The sequence below is a fragment of the Sphaeramia orbicularis genome, chromosome 1 (assembly GCF_902148855.1).
Source record: "Sphaeramia orbicularis chromosome 1, fSphaOr1.1, whole genome shotgun sequence".
Taxonomy (NCBI): Eukaryota; Metazoa; Chordata; class Actinopteri; order Kurtiformes; family Apogonidae; genus Sphaeramia; species Sphaeramia orbicularis.
Window position 1 is genome coordinate 45,879,461 of NC_043957.1, and position 26,222 is coordinate 45,905,682.

At 38.3% G+C, this 26,222-nt stretch overlaps 1 protein-coding gene across 1 annotated transcript; it reads right to left on the bottom strand.

Moving 5' to 3' along the window:
- Positions 1–1,323: 1,323 nt before the first annotated feature.
- Positions 1,324–25,887, bottom strand: pdcd4a (programmed cell death 4a). The gene is made up of 11 exons (XM_030144058.1): positions 25,437–25,887; positions 18,641–18,943; positions 17,738–17,835; positions 14,299–14,412; positions 13,412–13,633; positions 13,181–13,278; positions 12,146–12,260; positions 8,805–8,912; positions 8,045–8,155; positions 4,406–4,545; positions 1,324–3,664 (listed from the first exon to the last, which is right to left on the bottom strand). Exons 1-11 carry the CDS (start codon positions 25,480–25,482, stop codon positions 3,613–3,615), a joined length of 1,407 nt encoding a protein of 468 aa, XP_029999918.1. The 5' UTR covers positions 25,483–25,887; the 3' UTR covers positions 1,324–3,612.
- Between the last annotated feature and the right edge of the window lie 335 nt (positions 25,888–26,222).

The window sequence follows — 26,222 nt, forward strand, 5'->3', positions numbered from 1 at the left end:
ATGTTGAAAGTGTTAAGCATTTAATTTGGTTATTTTCTTCTTGTTTACAATAAACAAACAAACAAATGAAAAATAATGTTATACTTTTCTTTTTTCTTTTGTTCAGACAAGGTATAGTTTTTAGATCTAAAAACTATACCTTGTCTGAACAAAAGAAAAAAGAAAAGTATAACTACATAAACAGAAGACAAAATGAACGTCATTAACCGAAAAATAATATGCATATCATGTCAATATGCATTTGTTTGTGTCTGTCTGATGCAGCTACACCTTTTGAAACATGAAAAAAAAAAAAAAAATCCACAAATATTTTATGACAATATTTCAGATTGTGTAAAATTTTAACATTGTCAGTAAACTTTTGACCACTACTGTCATTATACTGTATGTACTACACATAATGTGAGAGGCAAGATTAATCTGAAATCCAACTTTGGCCTCAGACTGTTTTGTCATTTCTACACCTGTGCTGACTTTACAGTGAATAAGAAAGGTATGGGGTGAGACAAAAGATACAGGCATGTGTGAAACATGAAATACACATTAAGAATTGCAACAGAGCACCACAATCAACGAATGTGACAGATGTAAAGAACTACTCACATCTGGATACACCTAGTCATTCATTTTTGCCTTGTTTCTATTGTTTTCCACTTTGCAGTCATACTGAAGACATCAAACCTATGAAACATACAATTGTGAGAGTTGTTGCATCAGCCAGATTAGTTTTGATGGATGTATGCAACAAACCTTAGGAAAATGCTTAGAAAAATGAATGAGACCGAGGAATGGAGCTTATTCTTCTGTTAGTATTATGTTTTAAATCATTTAATTAATGTGATTTTTCAACCATGGAGGATGTCAAGCCCATAGAATATATAAAGCAATTTACTTGTCATTACATACTGCTATTAAAAATTTACTATAATTACCCCGCCCCCCGAAGGGGAGGCAAAGGGTATTGTTTTTGGTTTGGTTGGTTTGTTAACACTTTAGCAGCAAAACTATTGGTTCAATTCATGCCAAATTGGGTTTATAGATTGCCAGTGACCTAGAATAGATGTCATTACATTTTGGGAAAAGTAGGTCAAAGTTAAAATTTTTTATGATTTTTTGAAAATTTTTCCATTTACTTATAATGGGTGAAATATGTGCAAGGGGCGGAGTTTGTTGTGCCCAGCACCACTTGTTTTTTCTATTAATGTAATTAGCTTCTGGGATGCATTTAGGTGTCTGAACATTGTTTTCTTTTGGAAGGACCAAAAACCTTGATAGCAAAACTATGAAAGACATGGAATTATACTGTATAAACAGTTTTAAAACATTAGCATAATGTGTTTTGTATTGTAGATTCTCTCTTGCTTTAATAAGTTTTGCACATTCTTGGACACTTGTCACCTGGAATGTTCTTTCCATGGAATTCCCACACACTGAGAATTTGTTGGCTGCACTTCTTTCATTCAATCCGACTGTCCTCAGCTGGATTCAGGTTGAGTGACCGTGGAGGCCAGGTCATCTGACACAGACCTTACTGGTCAAACTGCCCTTAAAATGTCTGGAGGGGTGTGTTTATGGGTCATTGTCCTGTTGATAAGCAAATGACACAAACCAGATGGGATGGCGTGTAGATGTAGAGCGTTTGTGGTCGCTTTGCTTGTTAAACATGCCTGGAATTCTGAATAAATCTTTAACAGTATTAGCAGTAACGCACCCCCACGCCATCACACCTCCTCCTCCTCCATGCTTCACGGTGGGAGCCACACATGCAGATACCATCTGGTCACCGTCTTTGCTTTTAGACTCTTTTTTTCTGACCAAAGTTCAGATTTCCACTGGCATGATTGTTCATACTATATTTTTTTTTAGCCTAATTCTCTCCTTCTTCGTACAAGGTGCATCAGCAGTAATTTGACCCTGAAAGTCTGACTCATTCCAGTTGAGAAGTGTCTGCTGCTTGCACTCTGAGCAGCAGTGATGTGAGCTCTTAATCTGAGGCTTCTACGTCTAATGATCTCATCCTCTACAGAAGAGGACGGTACCCGCAAGATCCATTTTCATCATGTTTGGTGGCTTTATGTCTGCACTTGAAAAGACATTCAAAGCTCTTCCATTACTCATGATGGGCTGTCATATCCCTTTATTTTGCTCAACTCTTCTTGCCGTGATATAGATGAATAGATAATGCTAAACACGACTTTGGCAAAACAATACTGACTTACTCTGACGCATTAAGAGAAAATAATCTACCAGTCCAGGTTTCTACTTCATTAAACTGTTGAGAATAGTGTGCAAAACATTATCAAGGCAAATGGTGGTAAATAAGTTAACTAAATAAACATATTTTGGTTCTTGGTACATCATTTCATAGCTTTGGTGTCTTCAGTTTAATTCTAAACAGAGATGTGTCCAGACTTTTCACTCTTGTGTATCTAGGATTTAGCCCAGTCACTTAGTCCTGGTTCCTTTATACTAATAGCACAGCATAGAAAAGAAAATAAATACAAATAATAAAAGGAAAAAGCAGGAACGTCATTGTGATGCCATTTTAGATGAGAAATATATTTCTTGTCCATATTTTTCCAACTTTGGTCAACATGTAAAACTGTTACAGACAGTGGCAGATAAATCTGAATGTGATTAACAGTCTTTCAAGAAAAAAAACTGGGCTTGCCATTTTGCAGACACATTAAAAAGATCGCTCATTTCAAGACACTTTTCAGCTTACCTTTACCAGCAGTGTTTGGTTTTGTACTTTAAGGCTATCAATCTAGAATGTAGCTGCAGAACAAGAAACTGTGAGTAAAGAAGCAGAAGAGGCTGCTTATTTTTTCTTTTTTTTTTTTATACACAAACAATAAACTCCAATTATTGTTTGAGTATTAATTTTCCCAAATATACATGCCCCAAGTGCTAATGAAATACCCAATCAGTGCCCAAATCCCTCTTGCTTTGACTACTGTGCTTTACAAAAGTTAACATCAGCCTCATAGCCCATGATGCAAAGAAAATGAAAACAAAAATACACCATTCATAAAGGATTGATAGAACCACTTACAAAGCAGATGATCTTGAAATCATTAAAAATAAAAAGGTTTAGATCTTTGCTGTACGCTAAATAACTATGTATGTTCTGTCTTTTAACTGACTTTTCATTTGTAGCGCAATACAACAAAAAAAAAAAAGAAAGAAAAGAAAACAGTTGAACCAAAGCATAAGACCCTAATATTCCTCAAACACAACCCAAGCTGTCTACCGGTCTTTCTTCTGTAGCCCTGACATGAATGAATCTTGACAAACAGGTACAAAGACTCAGGCAAAAGAGGTGCATTAACCCCCAAATAAAGAATTTTGTTACAAAAAATGTCAAAAACATTGATTAACAGGATGAAGGGAACTCGACGCCCGGGCCACTGGTCAGTCTACTTCCATCGAACGTCAACGCTGGTTTGTGTAATGACAACATAATCAGGAGAGGAGCAAGGAAACTTCAGACCACAGCAAGCCTGGTTTCAGAGAGCCATGTTGGAGTGGAAACGGGGCGAGAGAACATGGAGACACCCATCCTCATCATTCTCCTCCTCCTGCTCCTCTTTCTGCTCTTCATCATTTGAGTTAGCTTTTGATCACTCCTCCATCTCCTTCACTGACAAACCGCTTACGTCCTCTAATGGAAAAAAAAAAAAAAAAAAAATACAGATTGAAAAGTGTGTCCGTCTAATACCATAATGGACTCTCTATACTGAACTTAAAGGTGCTGGAGACTTCCGTGACCAGTTTTTCATCAAATCTGTTAAAACTTCAGTCATAGCCTAAGTATCATGAATCTGTAAGTCTTTTTGTGATCACTCACCTGAATCTCTTGCATTACGGTGAACAATTTCGAAGTGCCATCCACCATAAACAGTCCACCTGTTTACAAACAAGCCGGGAGGTCACTCGGGCATCTTTGGAATTTTGTCGCGACATGCACTGTGGGAAGTGAAGGCTCGCGCAGCCACCTTACAACAGCAGCTGCAACAGACACGATCGGAAATGGCAGGAACTCCCTTCCTTCTGTGCATATTCCTCCAGTCGTTTCAGTGTGTTTGTTTCATCCATATAATACCATATGGTCGCACGGCCGCTGTCAGGTGGCTGCACGAACCTCCATTTCCCACAATGCATGTCGCGACAAAATTCCCAAGATGCCCGCGTGACGACCCGGGTCGGTTTGTTTATAGTGGATGGCACTTCAAAATTGTTCACCGTAACGCAAGAAATTAAGGTGAGTAATGACAGAAAGACTTACAGATTCGTGATACTGAGGATATGACTGAGGTTTGACTGATCTGATGAAAAATTGGTCACGAAAGTCTCCAGCACCTTTAAATACTAACTGGACATTTAGTCTTACAGATATACAAACCTGGAAGGACAGACATCCCTCAGCTGTTTGGTGATGACTGACTCCTGGTAGCACAGGTCCACAAACGTCTCCATGATAGAGTGGGCATGTGGCACGTCCAGGCTGATTTCAGGGAGTTCATCGTACACTCTCTGAAAGCCCTGAATTAAAAATACAAAGGGATAGTATCATCACTCTGAGTCAGATTCTCCTGTTTTGGGCACTCACCTAACCCTCCCAGATCAGACCACACATGTTCTTAACTACATCATGTAAAAGCTTCTCTTAAATCCATGAAAAATCTTAAAACTTTACACGTTTTTAGCTGAGTGCTTCTATGAAACTGGTCCCTAAAAACAGGACATGGGGCTAAAAATTCAAACCAGATGTGGACTAATGTTATGAAGCAAGTTTGGAAGCACTTTGGGTCTGTTTTAAAAAATATATATTTACTGAGATAAAAAAGAAACTATTTTTCAGATAAAACACATTTTCATATTATTTTTATACAAAAATCTGCATGTAATACGGTGAAGCAGTGTCTTTATTTACAGCGGTATACAAGACCATTTCAAACAATGTTTTCAAGATAAAACACACTGACACCTAGGTAGCTTTTCCTGCCCCAATTTTGACCCCAATATTTTTATTAAAAACTCATTAATTTTGGGATGGCTCAGAGCAAGAGTACATTTTTTTTTTTTTTGCATTTATCTGAGGTCATCCTTAGGTACATCCTGGGGGGAAATATGTCTACATTTCTCCTTTATTATTGGGTCTAAAAACCTGGCAGAGTCTCAGATACCAAATGAGCCCAGTTTCATAGAACCATCTAGCTCTGAATTTTGGCCTTTAGTGCTAAACGTCTTGATTAGTATTTATATTCTAACGGGTGCTTTCATACCTGTGTTCAGTCAAGACTTTCAGACAATCTAGTTTCATTCAAAAGAAATTTGCAGGTGTGAGACCACCCCTGGACCAAACAGCCCGTCTTTGGTCTGATCAAAACTAGGGGCCTCATGTACAAAGACTAGTGTGGATTTCATACTGAAACCTGGCGTACGCCCAAATCCAGAAAAGTCTGTATGCACAAAAAAATCCTGATAAACAAAACTGAGCCTACGCCCGATTCCAAGTACATTTGCTTTATTCATCCCAATCAGCATGGAATTGACCGCATATGTTGGAGTACCAGACTCTTCCCTCTCCACGCCCACATTTAAATATGCAAATCAGTATAAACAGGGTCTGCAGGTGGGAGTCCCTCCCTGCATGATCACATGACATCAAGGTGGATGTGAAGCGGAGGCCATAACCGGCAGAAGGAGAGAAGAGGATGAACTCAGCCCGGTTGAGCAGAGTCACCGCTAATGTGAGTAACACTGTTCTCACAGGGTGGGGGGCACATGTGGGTGACTTGGATCCCCCCCAAGGTAAATATATGTTTAGTGTTTGTGTAACTCACACATTTGTCCATTCAATAGTCTGATCACAGCCAAACTAGATAAAGGTTCATGCTAACCCTTTGACTCATGTTTAATTACTCAAATTATTATTTCCCAAAAGACAATGAGACAGAAGACGGTGAGACGCAGTCCAAGCCTTGTGTCATAGACTGTAGGATTCCTCTGGTCCAACAGCCACTTGCTGATGCCGCCCTCGGCCGTGTCCTCACCCGTGCTCACCGAGTCACAAGAGGACATCATGAGGGTAATCGGCGGCGTCAATGAGCGCCTGAACCAACTTATAAATGTTCCCACAGACACTAATATTACATTAAATGCATTTGTCAATAAGTGAAATCTGCGTCCTCATCTCTTTATGTGGTTGAAATCACATCCTGTTCGGATAGCAGGATTGGCATTGATGGGTCCAGGTTCTGGTTCTGGTTCTGGTGGGGGGGTGTGCTGCTCTGACAGTAGAATTGCGTGCCGGTGTGTTAATTGTTCATCTGTGTATCTCTGATGTGTTCATCACTCCTCCGAGTGATGAACACATCACTTCTCCGACACACACGAACACATCATTAACAGTTTCCTGGCATCACCTCTAAGTGTTGCCAGTGGTTCAAAAGCACTAGAAACGTGCGTACACCAGGCATGAAGATGGCGTGGAGCACCACGCATTTCCACGGTCATTTCATTCTTTGTACATCTGAACGTGAGCATGGAAAAGGGCATACACCACGTTTTTGTGCGTATGTAACCTTTGTACATGAGGCCCCTGGTGGTCTCAGTATGGCTCAAACTCTACCACGGTTTGCTTCACATACAGTGTGACATTTTTTGGATAGTTTTGATTTACAGATCAATCACTCCAAGTTATGCAATGGCATCATCCTGAAAAATAAAATAAGCTCACTGATACCATGCCTACCCAGGGAAAAATTTTGAGTCTTAACTTTCAATCTTTTAAAAAAACTTTTCAAAAATTTGTAAAAGAGTAATAATAATAATAATCAGTTTAAGTCAACTTCTGTGACAGGGCTTTAATAATACTACTAATACTACTACTACTACTACTACTACTAATAATAATAATAATAAAGAAAGGAATCAAAGACGGTAGAAGCTAAAAATGAGAAAATTATCAAAATGCCAACATCAGATACAGAGCTGCTTATAAAAATGACACAGCACATGTAGAAGATCCATGATGCAGTATTATCAGTTTCCAAAATTGCAGAGTGAAAGGAAAATGAAGCAGACCAAATATAGACAATGCATGTAAAGCTTGAAACTTAGTTCTGACTTTGAGATGTTAAAAAATAAACAAACAAAAAAAAAAAGAAAAAACTCCACTCGCTCAAAATTTATATTCAACATCCAAGAAACCATAAGGATCATTTGCAACATATTCATGCCCTGTCCATTTTTTTGTAGTTCCTCTTTTACCAATAATGCAACACAGAACCATGAAAAATAATCAAAGGCAAAACAGCAACATCATTTGACCATTTTAGAGAAATATGGGCATTTATTAACCTCCTGAGACCCAGGAAATGTCAGCAAAGTACAAGCTTTTTTTTTGTTTTTTATTAAATAAGTGCCTGTACTGTATTGGAAACATCATGATGCAACAGTTTTTTCAGATGCAGTTTTTAACATTTTTATGGAATGTCCTTTGTGGTGGACAGTTTTCTTTTCTTTTTGTTAGTATAAAGTTGTGAAACTCTTGTCCACAAATGTGGACAGAAAACCCATAGCTGGGTCTTAGGAGGTTAGTATAAATTTTAACAACTATATTTGGATGAAAGATTCTTCATTTAGGTCAGAAATTATTTGCTGATTAGATTTCAGCCACATCTCCTTAAATAATGCATGCTGCAAATTGTCCTCATATTCAGCATAAATTCAAACTCAACCTAGTGAAAGTAAAATGTCTGTAAGGCGTCAAAAGAAACACACCAATATAAAAATTTAGCATCAACTGCCAACATTAAAAAAATCCTAAGCATTTGGAAAAGAGCTACAACACTGTGTAGAATTTCACATGTACTAGTTGAAGGCCTCTTATTTATTAACTTACTGATTAGTAATGTACTTTTTATAGTTTGTGTTATTATAGATTATCATTTCATAAAATCTTTAAATATTTTCAACTTTCTTAGTATCACATAAAAACACAACACAAGAAGATATATGGAAAAAAGCCACTAACCCTGTTCATCTGATCCACAGTGATGAGGCCAGTTTTCCAGAAGGACTGCAGCAGCTTCATCATCATATGACTGGCTTTGTCCCCCTTCGCCTCCAGCACCATAACTACAGCCTGAAAGACAAGTGTTCATAAGATACATGCTCCAGGGCCGTCATGTATTTATCAAGTCAAATATCATCACAAGGCATGTCATAATTAAAATGATTTTTATCCAAAAGGATATAAATTTGGCCACATGGTGGCAGTGTTTGCACAGCCATTTAGAGTCATACAAAATTTTTATTAAAGCACAAAGTGACTAAGTTAGCATAAAAGTGTTCATGACAGGTTCTGCCAAACAAAAATATGACAAAGCATTTGCATTGACATTTACATGAGCGTGGACAGCTTCAGTCTTCCCAAAATGGAAAAGCACATTACCCAACATGATCTGAATTAGTTAAAAACCCACAGTACAAGTGTGACTTTGCCAAATACATACACACTGTCCTTGGCAGAAATCAGATGAGTCAGCCAATAAATACATTTTTGGAGGTTTACTTAGCGATGCACTTAGCAAGGACCCAGGAGAATTATATAAGAAAAAAAATGCCTCATGCTATTTTAGCCTATTTTCATTTTTATCAATTTGTAAGAAAGTCATCAAACAATGAAAAATTGTATCAGAGGTTTTGACATGATTCTGCAAATAGCTGAAGATGTTTTATTTCTTTTAATGTCGTTAATAGTCGTAACTGGCATAAACCTTGCGCCATCATACCTCATAGACCAGCTCATGGTGGAAGTGAGGGACTTCCAGATCCCGCAGACAGCGCTCTGCCTCTGACACATCTCCCGATATCAGGTACTCCTTTAGTAGAAGGTTCATCTGAAAGAAACACAAATGAAAAAAATAATTGGCTTTTAGCATATTTACACAGATAAAATAACCTGACCTCATTTATAAGCAATAAAAATGCTTCTTGAAATAATGACAACACTATTTTTTTTTTTTAAAGCACAGGTTATTATAAACATCTGTTTGTATTCAGGAGGCATGAAAATGGATAAAGCAGAAGAAAGAGACCTTACAAATTTAAACAACAAAATTAGACTTCATTGGAAAATCTAATCTAATTCATGTCTGATGTGCCTGGCAGAAAAATATCTCTCCGTTTGTTTGTATTGCTTGGTTACATCACTTACAGCTGAGCTGCACGCACATCAAGCACCGCTTTAAATATTTTGGGAACAATTAGTCATAGCCCATCACTTAAAATTTGAAGAGACGCAATGGATGCAAACAAATACAAAACCCTCTGAGCTACACCTGCACTTCTAACCCATAAAGACCCAAAGAGCCACTCAAAACCAAACTACTGATGTAAAATACTTAATACCTGTTGAGCCACTAATCCTATTAATACATGTAAATAAATGGTGTAAAATGCAGTTTGTCATCTTTCATAGTCATCAGATATGACCCATTTGGACGTTCAGAGGCTCCACAGTTACCATGGAAACACCGTCACCTTCTACAACATTGATTCACCAAAAAACTCCAGAGTTTGATAAATGACAGTGGATGAGACAGGGTTTTTTTTTTTGTTTGTTTGTTTTTTTACATTCAGTTATTGATATATTTGCTGAAAAAGTCACTTTTTCTTCAGTTTTCTCTGTTTTGATATAATAACCCTCAATCTTAATCTGAACTTCTAAGAACATCGCCACGATCACTGAAATAAATACAGAAAAACACCTGATTTTCACTGAAAAAAATGTAAAATAAAAAAGGTTAATATTACAATAAATGCTGATAAATTGATTAAGAAAGGTTAAATATGGAGAAAAATTCATGTGGGAACTGTTATAAAACTAGCACTGGGTCTTGATGGGTTAAAATTAACCCTGTACAGTAGGGCGAATGTGTGGCCATCTGAGCATCGACATAACAGGAGGGAGCGCAAAGTGTACGGTGACAATGAATGGAAATGTATTTTAAAAAAAAAAAAGAATGTCAGCTGAACGAATGCAGAAAAAGAGCAAGAGCTGTGATGAAAAAAGGCCTCTGCCACCTGCAACCCAGGGGCGTGATAGCTAAAGTATGAGCTTTTTTAAGATGGTCTGTCACAGAAGATCCACACAAAATAAGTTGGAGAAAGTAACCAAGTATATGCAAGTACAAATTTTAGATGAGGTCAGTCTGAAATCCTACCATACCTTCTACATACGCCAAGTCCATTTTAATGTTCATTTACATTTATGCATTTGGCTGATGCTTTTTTCCAAAGTGCCTTACAGGGGGAAGATTAATAATTAAGCTCTCTTTCTCTACTCTATTTGTAAAGCACTTTAAAAACAACCACAGTGGACCGAAGCGCTGTACAGAAGAATAAATAAAGTACAAAACACAAAATAAAATACAAGAATAGATTAAAAACATAAAACAGCTGCACAATTAAAAAAAACTGCCATACAGAAGAATAAAAAAAGCAAAACTAGAAAAGCAGTCGGAGACCGCAGACCTCCGCCAAGGCAGATCAGCCCCCCCTCCCGATCACCACCAAAATTTAATCATTTGTTCCTTGTGCCAGTATCAACATTTCCTGAAAATTTCATCCTAATCCATCCATAACTTTTTGAGTTGTCTTGCTAACAGACAAACAAACAGACAAACCCCGATGAAAACATAACCTCCTTGGTGAAGGTAATAAAGGAACAAAATACAAGTACAAGTTCAGCATGCTTTTGTGTAAATATGCAGTGGGATGAATCTGTGCTGACACTGCTCAGGTGTGAATTCATGACAATCTCCTTCTCAGTTGGAGGCAGTTAACCCTAGTGGTCAGCCATCTCATTTCTACAAGCATCTGTCAAAAAGTATGGACCATACAGGTACATGTCTAATGGTGCTGAATACTGGGCTGTGTCGTCCTCCATCCTTATCTGCTGTTGCCATAACTGCATTGTATTATGGGACACTTATACTGGCAAGACTGTATACTACTATATTAACCTGTAAATATTAAGCAATTCACATAGTGTTGGCCTTTTAGGTATCACACACAGTAAAAACTCTGAAATCCCATTTTAACATACTAATTATGCACCTCCATGCTTCTAGTAGTGGGAAATGTTATCTCCCAATTCCACTACATTTGTCTGACAACTTCACTTACTTCTCCAATGAAGATTTTATTCAATGGATATAAGTAATAAGTGTTTAAAATGCAAAACACTATTAAAGATTAAACCTGCTGTTTTGGGAAACATTACACTTTATACTTTTTCTCCAGTTTATCCGACACCTTTACTTATTTCAGATGAAGATTTGGCACAGTTGAAAATAAAACAACTGTAGTTGATAAATTGCAAATTGCATGTAAAGATGTGGTCACTATTTTTTTTTGTCCATTTAATGCCACCAGTGGAGGATAAGCCAAACACAAATCTATGAATACAGGTAAGTATTGAGCACTGAAAATTAAAAAAAAACAAAAAAAACAATTTGTATCTATATATTTCTATTTAACTTTGAGGCTTTTTAAACAAAAACTGCAGAGCTACCTGTCATTACTGATAATAACAAGGAGATAAACAGTTACTGAAACCCTGTTTAAGTATTTCCAAATTCAGGAAGGATCTAAATCAGTCTCCTACCACTGCACAAAATGCCTCAAGGTCACATGACTTCCCTTTCAGTGCACTCACACCCACACTAGCACAAAAATCCAGAAAATCAAGATCACGCTTCAACAATGATCAAGAAAGACAAAGCTCAGAATATGTAGGACGTGTGCTCATGAGCTGTGTGTGTTTGTGTGAAGTGCATGTTTTTTAGGGTGTGTATTTGTGCCCTTAATGTGGCCTCATTTTTTGCTTTCTCATGGGAGAAAATGTGCTGACACTGCACCATAGTAGAATTTTGGCCTGTGGTTCATGACCCAGCATGCATTTCTGCCATCTGTTTTCCTTACATAATATCAAGACAGATAGAGTTTGTCAATAAAAACTCTCTGAGCTCAGGTCTTAAACGATGATCTACAAAGAAACAATTACACCATCAGTTAATAGCTTGGGTGTATTATTTGAAAATGTACCACCGTCTCATCTTTAGCTTACCTCTTTGATGAGATGTTTGACAGGTCTAAGGCCTCCACCCACGCCCCACACATTGTCGAGACGAACCATCTCCCTCTTCATGGACAGGAGCACTGCAGCTCGATCTAAAGCCACTCTGAAGAGAGAAAACCACCACAGGAAAGACTAGTTAAAATAGGTCAAATAGTCTAACTAGCAGTATTAAGTCCAACACAGGGTGTCCATGAAGTCTCTTTGCAATTAAACAAATTTATTACAAAAGCAAATAAAAAGGCAAATTTGTGGAAATTATTACAAAATGATTTTTGCCTCATTTAATCAATGGGCACCATTAGTTGAATGATACACATCAAGACGGAACTCAGTTTCTTGCCATGTTGTCTGTATTGTAGCCTCATCAGTGGCATCAGTGATCTTTTGCTTCAGGTCATTGATGTCCCATATCTTTGTTCAATACTTGACATCTTTAACATAACCCCACAGACAGAAATCCAGGGAAGTGATATCTGGTGAAAGAAGTGTCCAGGGAATTGGACCATCCCTTCCAATCCACCGGTTTGGAAATGTTTGATTTAGGAACCCACCAACATGCAGTCTCCAGTGTGGTGATGCACCATCTTGCTGGAAAATGATGGTTGGTTGAAGGTCATCCAGTTGTGGTGACACATATTCAGTTAAAGGTCAACATTTGCAGTAAGTGATCTCTCGTTGAAGAAAAAATGGACCAATGATTCGACTGCACATGACCCCACACTAACCACTGCAACTTTGATAGCCACCGAGTACATAGAACAAATCTGATTAACATATCTCATCAATTGCTTTTGTAAAAATTTTTTTAAATTAAAAAGACACTTTGTGGACACCCTGTACATTAACGTTTAATTATAAATATCCAGTAGCCACAGTGTACTAAGGCAAAAGAAAACAGCTGGCTGTCTCACAGAAAAGAAAACCTGAGTGTTCTACTTGTGTACCTACACAATACAGCTTTTGGTGTCATCTTCTGCCAATCAAAAGCCACCTAATCCAGTTTGAGCATCAACATTTCCTCACCTGGCGTGGTCACAGTCCACTTTGCCCTTGTAACAGTCCAGGAAAGACATGGGGAGAACATGGTCTGCAATGGCTCTGGCAATAAACTGGCCTAACATCTGGAAGACATGGGTTAAAACATCTTTAGTGGCACTGTTTACTTCCACATCATTCAGTTTCAATGTTTGTCGATAGGGTGTACTTCAAATGACTAAGTGGAAGTTCCGTCCTTGGCCTGTGTGTCTGTTCTACCTGTGGGGCCTCTGGAGTGTCCAGTATGAGATCTGGCAGCTCTTTGAGCATCTTGTCGAAGGCGCGGCCCATGTCATTTTGTGATAACAGTTTGCCCGACAGGTCAGATAGCAGGCGGGAAGTCAGCTCTCTGTGGCTGGCTTTGCCTTCCAGAGACAGGGACACGGCCATGGACGAGAACTCGTACTTATTGTGGCCGAGGTTGAGCTCCTTCAGCAACAGCTGACATGAATGAGGATGAACAAAGTAGGTTAGACGTGCGGTCAAATGAATCAATCTAAGCCATCAGTGGAAAAATGTTATTCTCTACAGCAGAATTTCATGCAAAAACTGTATACATTTGGTAATTATACAATAAATGGAATAAAACTGGATTGAAAATGTAACTTCTATTGAGTTTTTGTGGGTGCAGTCTCTTTACAATGAGCACGTTCTTCATCTTATTCCAGATTCTTCCATTAAACTCATATTTATTTCAGGTGCACAACTGCGAACAGGAATCCCTCTAGCCCTTGATGTTAGCTGATTCAAGGGACACTACAGTGGTGTAAATTTGGTCAAGTTGAGAATTAATCACATTTTCTCTTGTACTGTCCTTATTGTGATGAATCAAAAATGTCAATATTTAATGAAATGTCTGTCCACAATCCAGAAAAGTTTTGGAGCGCTATTGATGACAATGGAGTGGTGTGGGTTCAGCATTTACAGTGTTTACTGCCTTTGTCTCTTAATTTTGGTAAAAAACATCAGAAAGGTTTATCATTTCATGCAATTTATATTGGTACTTGGTGGTTGGTTTTGTAATCCCTTCGTGGACTGGGAATATAATGTACATAACACAACAAATAAAGTAAAAAAAAAAATAAAAAAAAAAAAGTCACGTTTACCTGGACCTCTTTTGTGTCTCCATGTTCAAAGTACTCCTGTACAATTGGGTTGACCATTTTTTCCAGTTCCCTCTCATCTATCTCTGGCACAACTTTAGCATAAACTGTGTCCCCCTTTGACAGAAAAGAACATACGTTATCAGGATAAATACATGCAAATTACAGGGATGCACACTAATAAATGCATTTTTTAACTTTGGTGCTTGGTTGCCACTTTCCTGTAAAAGTATTGTGCAATTTTTAAGAAGCAATGTTACCTGTCCATGTTATGCGACTAAAAAAAAAACAAAGAAGTAGTTATCTAAACTTTCAACTTCAGCTTTCTTTAGCGCATTGGTGAATGCCACGAATGTCAGTGAAAAGTTGCCCAACCACCTTTTCAGATGATGTTTACTTAACCTTAACAATAGCAAACTATGATAAATGTCTAAATGACCAAAAAAAAGGTCTCCAACAGGAGAATATGTGCTCCCATTTGATGTCCTTTAGAACTTTGAGTGTAAAAAAAATGCTCCATTGTTTTAAATGCTTGACATGACTAAAATCATTAAACAGGAAAAAAGAAAAAAAAGCGTGAAGGAGGATTATCGCCAGAGGTCCAGTACATTAATTCACTTCCTTGCTCCTCTTTGTTTTATGTGACCTGAATGTTGACTTTTAATGATTAAAGTGAAGAACTACAAGAGACAAAACCACGAGTCTGTATCTTTTGTCCTTTTGTGTTAAGAGAAATAACATCTTAACCAAGGATCAGTCAAACATCTACATCTACAGACATTTGAAAGCCTCCCCTTTTCCCTCCTTATTTTTATTTAGCTTTAGTTTTGGTCATTTTTGCAGCGCCTGAACGATGTGTACTATTCAGAAATCCTTCATCAGGTGATCCTCCCTTCTGCTTCAAAGGCACTGCCTGGGCTGTGTAATTTTCTGTACCACTCTGTCCTACTTCCCCACTGACATTATTGTGCTCTTTTTTCCTCCAACATTCAAGGCCAAACCACGCTGGCTGCTCGGTGCTGTTCCACTCCCTGTGTGCACAGAGTCTATGCGATCATCAGGAGTGGAACAAACATGGCCTTCAGACACCGAGCATTTGCTTGATAACAAGAGTTAAAGATTGAAACTGGCGTTGATTGTGATGGGACGGGGCCATCTGTATGACACCATCATGTAAGTGGTGCTTTCAAAAATGCACTTTAGACAATTTGTGTAGAGGGCATATGCTTATGCATATCTGTCTGTGTTGACAATCATTATCTTGTTCTAAGCCTCTTTTATGCAGTTCTCAGTGTGTTCCGGTAACAGCCCTTCAACATCAGCATGTTTGTTTGACACAAGAAATAAAAGGTGTCACCCAATATGCCACAGCTTTGATCAGTGGGCCTCTTTGGACAAAAAGCTGCACTGCACAACAGGGCAGACCAGCAACCTCTGTGATAAACTAAACTCCACTGTTGATGCGCACGCACTGATAACAACAGTGTGGGTGTTCAGAATACTGATGGCAAAGTGGCATTTGGTAACTAAAGGATCAGTTTATAAAGCATGTTACAACTAGGGATGTAACGATTACCGGTATAACGATAAACCGCGGTAAAATTGCAGACGGTTAGTATTACCGTTTAAATTCTAATTATCATGATAACCGTGTTTGATTACCGCACTTTTCCGGAGAAAACCCTATGTAAAGATTTGGATTTATGTCAAATATTTGAGTATAGTTTTAATTTATTACTATTTTAATTTTATATACCTAATATTTGGAACCAATATTCACTTTTAAAGTCTTTGAAAAGGTTCGTTAAACATCTGTGTGCTATTTATGCAATAAATTATACACATTTTTCAAATCGGATTTTATTTTTTTTGTGTGTTTTCTGGCCTTTTATGTTTTTATAGTAGGTTAAAGTGAAAAAAAATAACAGAAAGATGATATAGATGAAGTTGTGCTGAAAAAACAGATCCCAAACATGGGTATCGTAAACATTTGTTTATATAGTATATAAAGGCAAAATCAAAAGGACTGAAAAACGGACAAAAAAGGCTCAGACCACTAAGGGTTAATATTTGAATGTTTCTGCCAAGAGAAAATGCATTGTGCCAATTATTTTATTTGTTTTTTGTTTTTGTTTTTTTTAAAATACAACTTGGTTAAATTATTTCAGTGTGTTTATTAGTACTTTTTGAACATTTTTAGCACAATTTCAACAATACTGTGATAATAATGATAACCGTGATATGAAATTTTCATATCGTTGCATCCTTAGTTACAACATAGAGGTTTTACTGCCAATTTTATAACATACTGATGAACACAGTTTCCCCAGTTCAACTAGTTCAACTAACCAACTCCAAACTTTTACAACTGGTATAACTTTCTAGGCAAGAGTGCAACCAGTGACCACATCGTTAAGTCACTGTATTACGTTGGCAGGTGAATTAATAACAGTGTTAGAAAGAGGTGTGTGAATGTTAGCAATTGTTTTCACGCTGTCTAGCGTGAAAACAAGAAGAAGCAAGAAGTCTTTGAGCATGGCACGGATGGACAGGAAAGGGTTATCCCTGCACATGGATTAAAACAAAAGACTGACAAAATATTTCTAACCAGCTTTCTGTTACATGGTGAACAGCAACAAGACCACGAACCAAACAAACAAAACAATGCAGCTTTAAAAAGCAAAAGCGTTAACTGCAAAATGTAAATATTAAAGTAAAAGTTCTGTGTTGTAAAAATGTAATATAATTTCCTCTAAGATACAGTTTTGTGGAAGAATAAAACAGCAAAACATACAAGTAGATGAAATTGCCATTTAAATACAGTGTACAATCAGTACTCGTCTTGGGTTTCTCCTTTAATAAAGCATAAGGCAATGGTTGTTGTGCTCTGCAGTAAAAGTACAGCCCAGTCTACTGCTGTTGCACATTGTTTCTCCATACTGAGAATTGTTGGGTTGCTCTGTTACCACAGTATTTTTTAAGACTTCACTTGAAACTTAAAGGATTAAGTTTGAAGTGTGTGAACATGAAGTCTGTGCTGTATTATTATTGTGTATTATTGTTGGTGTTAGCCAATAGTGTTTAAAGTGGATCCTGTTGCTGCTGTATAAGAGCAGAAGATGGGTCCTGAAGAACCCCCGTGTTCAAGTTAGTGTACATTTATCATGGATGTAGACAATTGAGATGAGCTTAGAAACGGAAACGGCTAACAGGTTCACTGGCTGAACACAAAAGCACTCCTATTAATTTTACTTTGCTTCCTTTTTCCATAGCAAAACTGAAACAGTGTCAAGTCATTACATTTACATTTCATCTTGATATGGACTAAGAGGAGAAAGTTGTAAAAAGTTGTCCTCCTTCAAACCCTGGTATTCTTTTGGCTTTTGTAGATTTAATGCATACAAACTTAGAAATGCAGAGAGAAACTGGCATATAGTCTCACCTGTGCAGATTCATCATAGTTGGGGTCTCGTACGTCGGGTTCCTCATCTTCATAAACCATCCCTGCAGCCCCCCACACTCCTTTACCACCTGCACCACCTGAGAAATAACCAGCAGAGAAAACATAATACATCATACGTCAGATCATGCCTAATATGATTATTGTACATTCCTTTTCTACTTTAACTGTAAAAAGTTGAGATACTTCAATCAGCTTACTATTTAACCCTTTCATGCATGAATTATGAGAACTTTAATCAAGATTCAATCAAGACTCCTGAGTGTTTTTATTCCTTTTTAGGCATTAAAAAAAACAATGCAATTGAAAAAAAACTTATGAACCTATTTTTCGTGGAGTTGCAAAAATATCCACTCAGCTGGACACCATGCATTTAATTTTTGAAGCAAAGAAACATGTATTTACTGATATACTGTGTGAAAACATTTTTAATGCTGCTAATCTGATGTTTTGTCACATTTTAACTTACTCTAATACTAGTTATTACTCACTTCATGGAGATAATATGCAAAAAAACACCTTTTTGTTAAAAAAAAAAAAAAAGAATTACAGTCTAATAACAATATCAAACAATTGCTTTACACTTAAACATGTCACTGCAGATTAGGTTTATCAAGAACAGCAAATTTACAATAATCGTATGAACTGCAGTGTGTAGGACGATGCGTAAGTGTCCACTGTGTTGGCTGATATGGAACTAAAACAGCAAAATTAAAGAATATACAAAAGAACAGCTGTAGAGTAGCTGTCCACTTAGTGACCACTATGCATGAAAGGGTTAAAAAAGAAAACATACATGCTAAACTTTGACAAAGTGTGCAGGTCCACCATAAAATCAGCAGACACTGACCATAAAACACCCTGTGCCAAAATACCAAACTGTACCTTTCTTTGGCAGACCTCTGCCTTTGCCTGTCCTGGATTTGCGATCATTGGTGTTCACTTTGCCCTTTGGACTGTTCGGATCAGCTCCTGCCAAGTCTCCTGACTCAGAAAAGGATTCGCTGGTGGAGTTACGGGATGAGGACTTGCGCAGGCGACGCTTGGCTTTGGCTTTGAGTCGTGCCTCATGGAGTGCTTTCTCCTGGGGCGTCCAGTTACTGTTGACCTCCGCCTCATTGAGGACATCTTCGCAATCGCTGTAGGAACGGTTAGCCTCTGCCAGGTTGTCGTTGTAAGAGGACATCCCTGTGATCAGATGGTTGAGAGGTTATACATCTGGAATGAAAATATCCACATGGTTTGGTGTTTTTCTAAACTGTACTTGGGTGACAGGTCATGAAGAAAATAATAGTGAACTAATTGTGACATATTATGGATTATGGAAGAAACCAATTTTATGTACAACAGTGGAATGACATTAAGGTTTTAGAACAGCTGAAATGATATTAATAAAACTTGCAGTAAAGAAAATTTTATAGCGTAGTTCTGCTACAAAAACAGAGCCTGCAGCAAATCCAAGTGAATGTTATGCATGTGCAATTTGTCTACTTGAGATCTCTAAACAGCAAACTGAAAAAGGTGCCAAAAGTAGAAAGCCTGGACTGGTTTGCTTCACATTGCCTAAAGGCAAAAAAGGCCCTTTGCATGCATATCACTATAGCATCCTGAGACATTGTTTGGCCTAGATTTCTGCCCTTGTATTAAAAAAACAACAACAAAAAAAAAAGCAACACCTTTATGAAGCAGCTCAGTATGAAACAATGTCACAGCTTGTTCAGTGCCAAGGCAGTGTTCTTCACATTAAGCCAAAGGTCACACAACGACTGAAATGTAACACAGGAAGATGACAGCACAAATTCACAAACACATATTTTGGTGAGACTCACCAGCTCCAGGACAAAATGTCAACCTAATAATTTAAATACCCTTTTGTTGGTATTAAGAACTATGCTGCAAATATTAAAAAGTATGTCAGTCTGTCTCAGGTTGCTTCTTCTATGTGTGGAGATAGAAACACAACAACAACAACAACAAGTGAGACTGGAGTCCTCCTGCAGAAAGAGGAGGAGGGAGGGAGGGCGGGAGTCAGAGTGAGGGGGAGCACATGCTAGAGAAATTGCTGACACCATTTGTTTTTTATTCCTTCGTCTTCTCGCGATCAGTCCGTGGACGCTGGAGTGAACCTGACTACATATGGCATGGTTGGGGCCATGACTGGTCACATGACTGCACTGTAGGAGAAGAGGGGCAGCAGGAGAAGGAATGTGTGAGGGTGTAATGAATACTTACTTTATGCACAGACCCAAATGGACATCTGACGTGTTACAGCCCTATAGATTACAGGGCATGCAGAAAACACACAGGGAGGGGACAACACAGGGTTTACTCTTGCTTTGGAACTCTTGGGAGCTGTGATTTAAAAAAAAAAAAAAAATTTGGGACAATCTTTATCAATGGGAAATAAATCTGCCCATTGATTAAGTCTTTAACTTTGTGGTAACATCTATTTCCCTCACTTTCAACGAGCTTGTTTCCATAAAAAAGAAACAAAGTCTATTTGGGATAGTAAAATATGCTTTCTCACCAGAGTGGTAATGCAAATAGAGCTTGTCTGTTTCTTCAGCTCAGGTGCTGTGCAAAAATGTAAACATGCTGCACCTGATGTGTTATAATAGAAGGGAAAATCCTGAAATGTACCAACTACAGATTATAACAATATAAGCTTACTCTGAGGAAAAAGAGCAGCCTGTGTGCTGCAGAAGTACATTTCTACAGTGTTACGAATTAAATAATTTCTTGAAAAAAGTAAAGAAAAAAAACTTAAAAGGTCTCATAGACTTGAGTCGAGTACTTTGCACAACAAGTGGAAGGAAACCCCTTTAAGCAAAGAAGGTCTAAATTAACCTGTAGTACAAGCTGTACCACACCCTTCTAGCCTTCAGCAACCTGTAAACAGCTGGCCATGTGTCATCTCCTCCGTCCCTCATGTAGGCCACAGGCCCAGTCAGAGCCGTAAATTAGGAACTAACCAATGGCAGCGTGCCAAACACGAGGCCGCCCAATTGGAAGGCATCATAAAAATGAGAAGGTACAAAAACTCATTGCTGCTTGCCAAGACAAGAGCTGCAAAACAGGCCTAACACAACGCTGTTCAGCTAACTTTTTCAATCATGTCAGTTTTGACACAGAATTTAACTGCAACTGCTAAGAGTCTGCATTAGTTCACACAGCTGTGTCTGAGTCACTGTAGCGCAGGACGTAGACCATGTGGAAGAGAAAAGACTGTAAAGCTTCAACAACCACCTCACACTGCTGTCTTTAACTCACGCCCACCAGCATAAACTAAGATGATGATCATGATGGTTTTCATAGCCACCCCCTCATTTAGCAAACACACAAGTGTTGCAGTCAGATGCAGGCCTGCAGAGGACCTCTGCCAGAGTCCCTGAGCAGCCCAGTTAAGGTGTTTGGGTTTATGTTATCTGTACAGTAGAAAAGTTATGAATGAGAAGAAGGAGGTCAGCAGACCACAGCTTTACATTAGCAGCAGCAGTCAGACCTAGTTTTATAGTCTCCAAATATCTACTAACAACCTTTTTTGTACCTTTCAGACAACACAGCACATCATTACACAGATAACATGGACTCGTTTATGCTTTTACTTGCACACAACAGTGAATTAAACGCTCTTTTACTCACTAATGTACATATGACCAGACATTCTTGAACTTAAGAGACAAGCATGCAAGTCAGACAAGATGCAGAGTAACTAAACCTTTTTTTCCCCTAAATTCCATCTTCAATTACAAATTTGAGATACTTGTATTTAACTGTACCTGAATTTTTCCATTTTTTCCCCAACTATATACTTCTACGTTTCCAACATGTAGATGCTGAATATTTATCATAAACTTAAGGATTATGGGCATGGGCTGAGAAAATTCTCCTTCCCCTCAAGATAAATTAACCCTTAAAAAACCCTCTTTGACCCCCTGCAAAGCTGACACCAGGCCTGTTTTTCTGAACTTATTTAGCTTTTTAGAGATTTGTGGCTCTCCACAAGTATGATTTTATAGAATATGATGCATTGTTGTCGATTAAACTGCACATGGTGTAAATTAGTTCAAATGAGCTAAATCTTAAACATCTATAGCAGTAAGAAAAATATATATAAATGCAGCAGTGATATGAATTCAAAAACAACATTTAACAGCAAAACACAATTTTACTGCACAATTACTTACTAATAGTTATATTTTGCTGATACTTCTTTTACTTAACAGTTTGAAAGCAAATCTGGATCATGTTTCTGAGTGTTGTAGCAGTGGTTTTATTTAACTAAAACATCCTAGTGCTTCTTCCACCAGAGCACACAAGCTCTTCTCTAAGGTTAAGTATATGCATAACGACAGATGGGACAAAAAGAACAACACTATATGCTTTACCGTGCGGTGATTATCATAGGAGAAAAGGGTGTGGATGCTTGAGGGGTTTAACTGTCATTCACTTCAGTGTAATGAGACTCAGGCTACATTTGACTATAACCACAGTGCACATGGTGATGTGTGTACAAATACACAACAGTGAAGCTAAGGCCACACACACACACACACACACACTCCACATAAAAAGGCATGCTGACTGTTTCTATATATTCTATACAGCAAGGAATAACATTGCACAACTTCAGAATAGACTTTTAATGAGCTCATGTGCAGATTTTGCTTAGTGTGTCTTGAATCAGTCATGTAACAGCTGCAGAACAACAAAACAGATTAAGCTTAAATGGGAGGTGCATACAAAAGATTAGAGCTGCTCAGATAAACGGCTAAGATTCAGATAACGTGTTTTCTTCTTTAAGATAACCCACTAATCGTGCCCACCGGTGCACTTTAAAGCACCACTTTGCACATGACCCAAAGCAAATGCATGGTGTGTATAAACAAGTGAATGAACATCATGTGGGAGAGCAAAAGGAGACTAGAAGAGGACCAGAATATAACGTATACTTAGTAAGCCATGATGAGATGTGGCTGACATTTATGCCAGTGGGTTTCTTCTGTGATGCTCTTGACAGGTGTTATTTGTTTAGGATGTAAAAGGTCTACCAGGCAGGAATCTACGGGTGTTAAATGATTATATAGGGCGTCTAACAGAGCACAGATCTGCTTACTGGAGCTCTAAAAGGGCAGCCAGGTTAAACAGATTCTTAGCGCTGAGACGATGCTTGGTTAGTAGGTTGACCCACTGACTTAGTGGTACTAGCTTTGTCAGATTAAAATTCTTAAAATAGTAAGAATGAACAAGAAGCAGCAAAGATGGATCTATTAATAGCTTTTACAAAATCTGGTCAGATCATTTCTCAAAACTGTATAGATTATGTTTTGACTGGCATGTTAACGTCATCATCACTGGAGTAAAACATTTGAATAAAATGTGAAAGTCAGAAAACATGAAAAGGGTTATATTAGGGTCAGGTCAAGGGAACACAATACACACATCTATGACTGGGTTAAGTTGTTAACATGTTGCAATTATGCAAATATTCTGTATATAAAATAACTTTGACATATAATAAATGCTTGTATTAAAAACATTTGACTTCTTTTCTAGACACATTGGTCTTTACATCATAGTAGGATCAAGAATTGAAACTGTGTCACTATGCCCATTGAAACTGTGTTACTTCAAATCTGTGTCAATAAGTCCAAAGGTTTCCAATATGTCTTCCTAAATTTTGACATCAGTGTAGCTTCATATGATATTTAACACATCATAGGGAAATTTAAGTGAATTTCCTGTGGGAACTGCATGTTAAGCACTTTGGTGTAAACCTTGGGGGTGTGCTATAAAATCTTGTATCATAAATTGTGAATTTCTTTCTTTTTTTGTATTGTACTTTTGGAGATGCACAATGAAAATAAATACAAAATTTATCAAAAAATAAATAAATAAATTTTGAGATGGCTCAGAGCAAGAGTAGATTTTTTTTGCATTTGAGGTCATCATTAGGTACATCCTGGAGGAAATATGTCTAAATTTCTCTTTTATTATTGGGTCTAAAAAAGCTGGCAAAGTGCCAACTACCAAAATAAACTGTGTTTCATAGAAGCATCCATATATAAGTGAGAACTGAGTATGTCCAATGTGGATCCAGTAGTGTTTACAAAAAAAAAAAAAAAAAAAAGAAGGAAAATATGTAATGCTTTTTCGTGTTTACCATTATGTACATACAGAGAGTAAATGACACAGTTAGGGTCCTATTGTGGATTTGGGTTGTAACGCTACATGGTCACAACAGGTCAGATCCACACATGTCCTTCCCTTACAGGTTCTGCTCATTCCCACTGCTGTTTATGTGCAGTGGTCAGACTGACCTACAATGTATTGAGGACTTGTTTTCCCCTCTTTTTTTTTCCCCCAGCACACACAATAGAGTCTTTGACAGTGTGTGTGACCACCTCATCAACAGAGGCTGCTCAATCAAGCATGACTGACCCTCCTTGAGAGAAAGGCCAGTCAAGTTCAGACAAAAAAAAGAGCCCATCTGTGCACAGAGACACCAGCCGCTTCCACACACAATACACTACAATAACATACCAACAACAAACCATGTGCTCCCTTATCTCACTGTGTCATCTCTCCATGCAACTGCAAGTGAAAAGTGTGTTTTCCGGAACGGTCAATGCTTATCACTTGTGGAAAAGCCTAGTTTGATAGATTGCAAGCAGCTGGTTACAGTGCCAACAATACATTTGTGCAACTTATGTAACATTTAAATACACTGCAACACACAGATTATGTAAGGCTTCCTTATTTGCTCTTATGGGCTATACATGGGGACGTCATCAGGCTGAGAGGAGACACGACACCCAGTGTACCAGCTCAAAAACCCACCATCCACATAATATTCAACCAGTAAACACTCTATTCTAACACTATATCCTTTCAAGACGCATGCGTGAATGAAATATGTCGAGTTCATAACCAGTGAATGTCCCATGAACAGATTTAAAGCCGAAATCATTTTCTAACACATGACAACGACGCTCCAAGAGTCTGCAAGCACAATTTTTTTTTTTGGCAAAATTTGCGTAATTTCATGCAGGAAAGGGGTGTGTAATAGTATCTGCACTGCGCGTTTAGTCTCGCGAACATTTAATACCAGTGTTGACATATATATATACACACACGCGCACGCGCAGGGGGGAGGAGGAGGGGTGGTAATGAGGAACAGAAACACAAACGTGTGTTTTAGTAAAAAAAAAAAAAAAAAGAAAACGCAGAAATTTGTTCGCGTTTTACACGACAATAAACAAATGGAACGACGGACTCTTTGTATGCAACTACACTTGGACAGCTGCGCCAGTGTGCACACAAAGCGGAAGTAAGCAGCTCGGCCTCATCCAATCACAAGCGTGAAAGGGTTAAATGTGAAAAGCAGTTTAAAAACACATGCGCAGTCGAAATGTTTCCAAATATTAAAAATGTGGATTGACTTTCCACGTAGCGTCGTTTGCGCACATGTATTATTGATCCAGCTTCGGTCGTGTGCAGCCTCTGTGTGTGTGTGTGTGTGTGTACGTGGATTTGGAGGAACACATGGTGGAGCATGGCTGGCACTGCAGCCCATCCCATACACGGACAATGGGCCCACGGAGAGCACGCATGCGAGGCCCCACGACACTTTAAACCCAGGTGCACATGCAAAGAAAACAGCCCGAATATATGAACTCACCGTCGGCTTTCTGAGAGCTGGACCACGTCTCCACATCGGTCGCCATGGTGGTGCTCGGGTTAAATCCGCACGTTGTTCTCCTCCTTTTCAGCTGCAGCAAACCTCCAAAAAAACCCGCACGATAATCGGGTGCAAAACAATACTTTTTATTGCACACAAATTTGTTAATAAATGGCACAAACGTGGGGTAGAAACCGGAGCCTTGTGACCCCCTTTCTTTGCGTCCTGCACCGTCTAAGCTAAAGAGAACAAAAAATAACACACTGAACCACAACAAGACAAAAAACGCAGATGAGTCGGAGTGAAATTAAAGAGTTGGAGGCTGAAAAGAGAAGAGGAGACCGAGAATTAAAGCTAAACTGGGGGGAAACGGCCTAACTAGTCGGTGAGCATTTCAGCAAACAACCTGCAAGATAAACAAAGTCTGTTTTTAACTTTGCAAGGAGCGAACGAGAGGAATCACGTGGAGAAATCGCGGATGGGGAGTGGTTAGTAGAGGGGGTGGGTGCTGGTCTACGCTGACCAATCACAGAGCCGGAAAACACGTTCACTCTACAGTCTGGAAAATAAAATATAGTCCATCAGTCCAATCTAAACTCATGAATGTAAAGTGAACAAGATGTCCCCGTGCTTTATAGGATTTAGAAATGACGGTAACAATAAAAATAGAAATTGAAATAGAGAGAGTTCATGAAATAAAATTTCTGGGGGTAACCATTGATGACAGAATCAGTTGGAAAGCCCATATCAAACATGTACAAACCAAAGTCTCCAGAAGCATTGCAA

Bases quoted from the DNA above. Each gene is read 5' to 3' on its own strand.
- pdcd4a (XM_030144058.1), bottom strand. From the start codon at position 25,482: ATGGCGACCGATGTGGAGACGTGGTCCAGCTCTCAGAAAGCCGACG. The intron at 12,261-13,180 runs GTGAGGAAATGT...TTCTCTCTTCAG, and splicing joins GTGGACTGTGACCACGCCAG to AGTGGCTTTAGATCGAGCTG. The intron at 8,913-12,145 runs GTAAGCTAAAGA...TGTTTCTTTCAG, and splicing joins TCAAACATCTCATCAAAGAG to ATGAACCTTCTACTAAAGGA.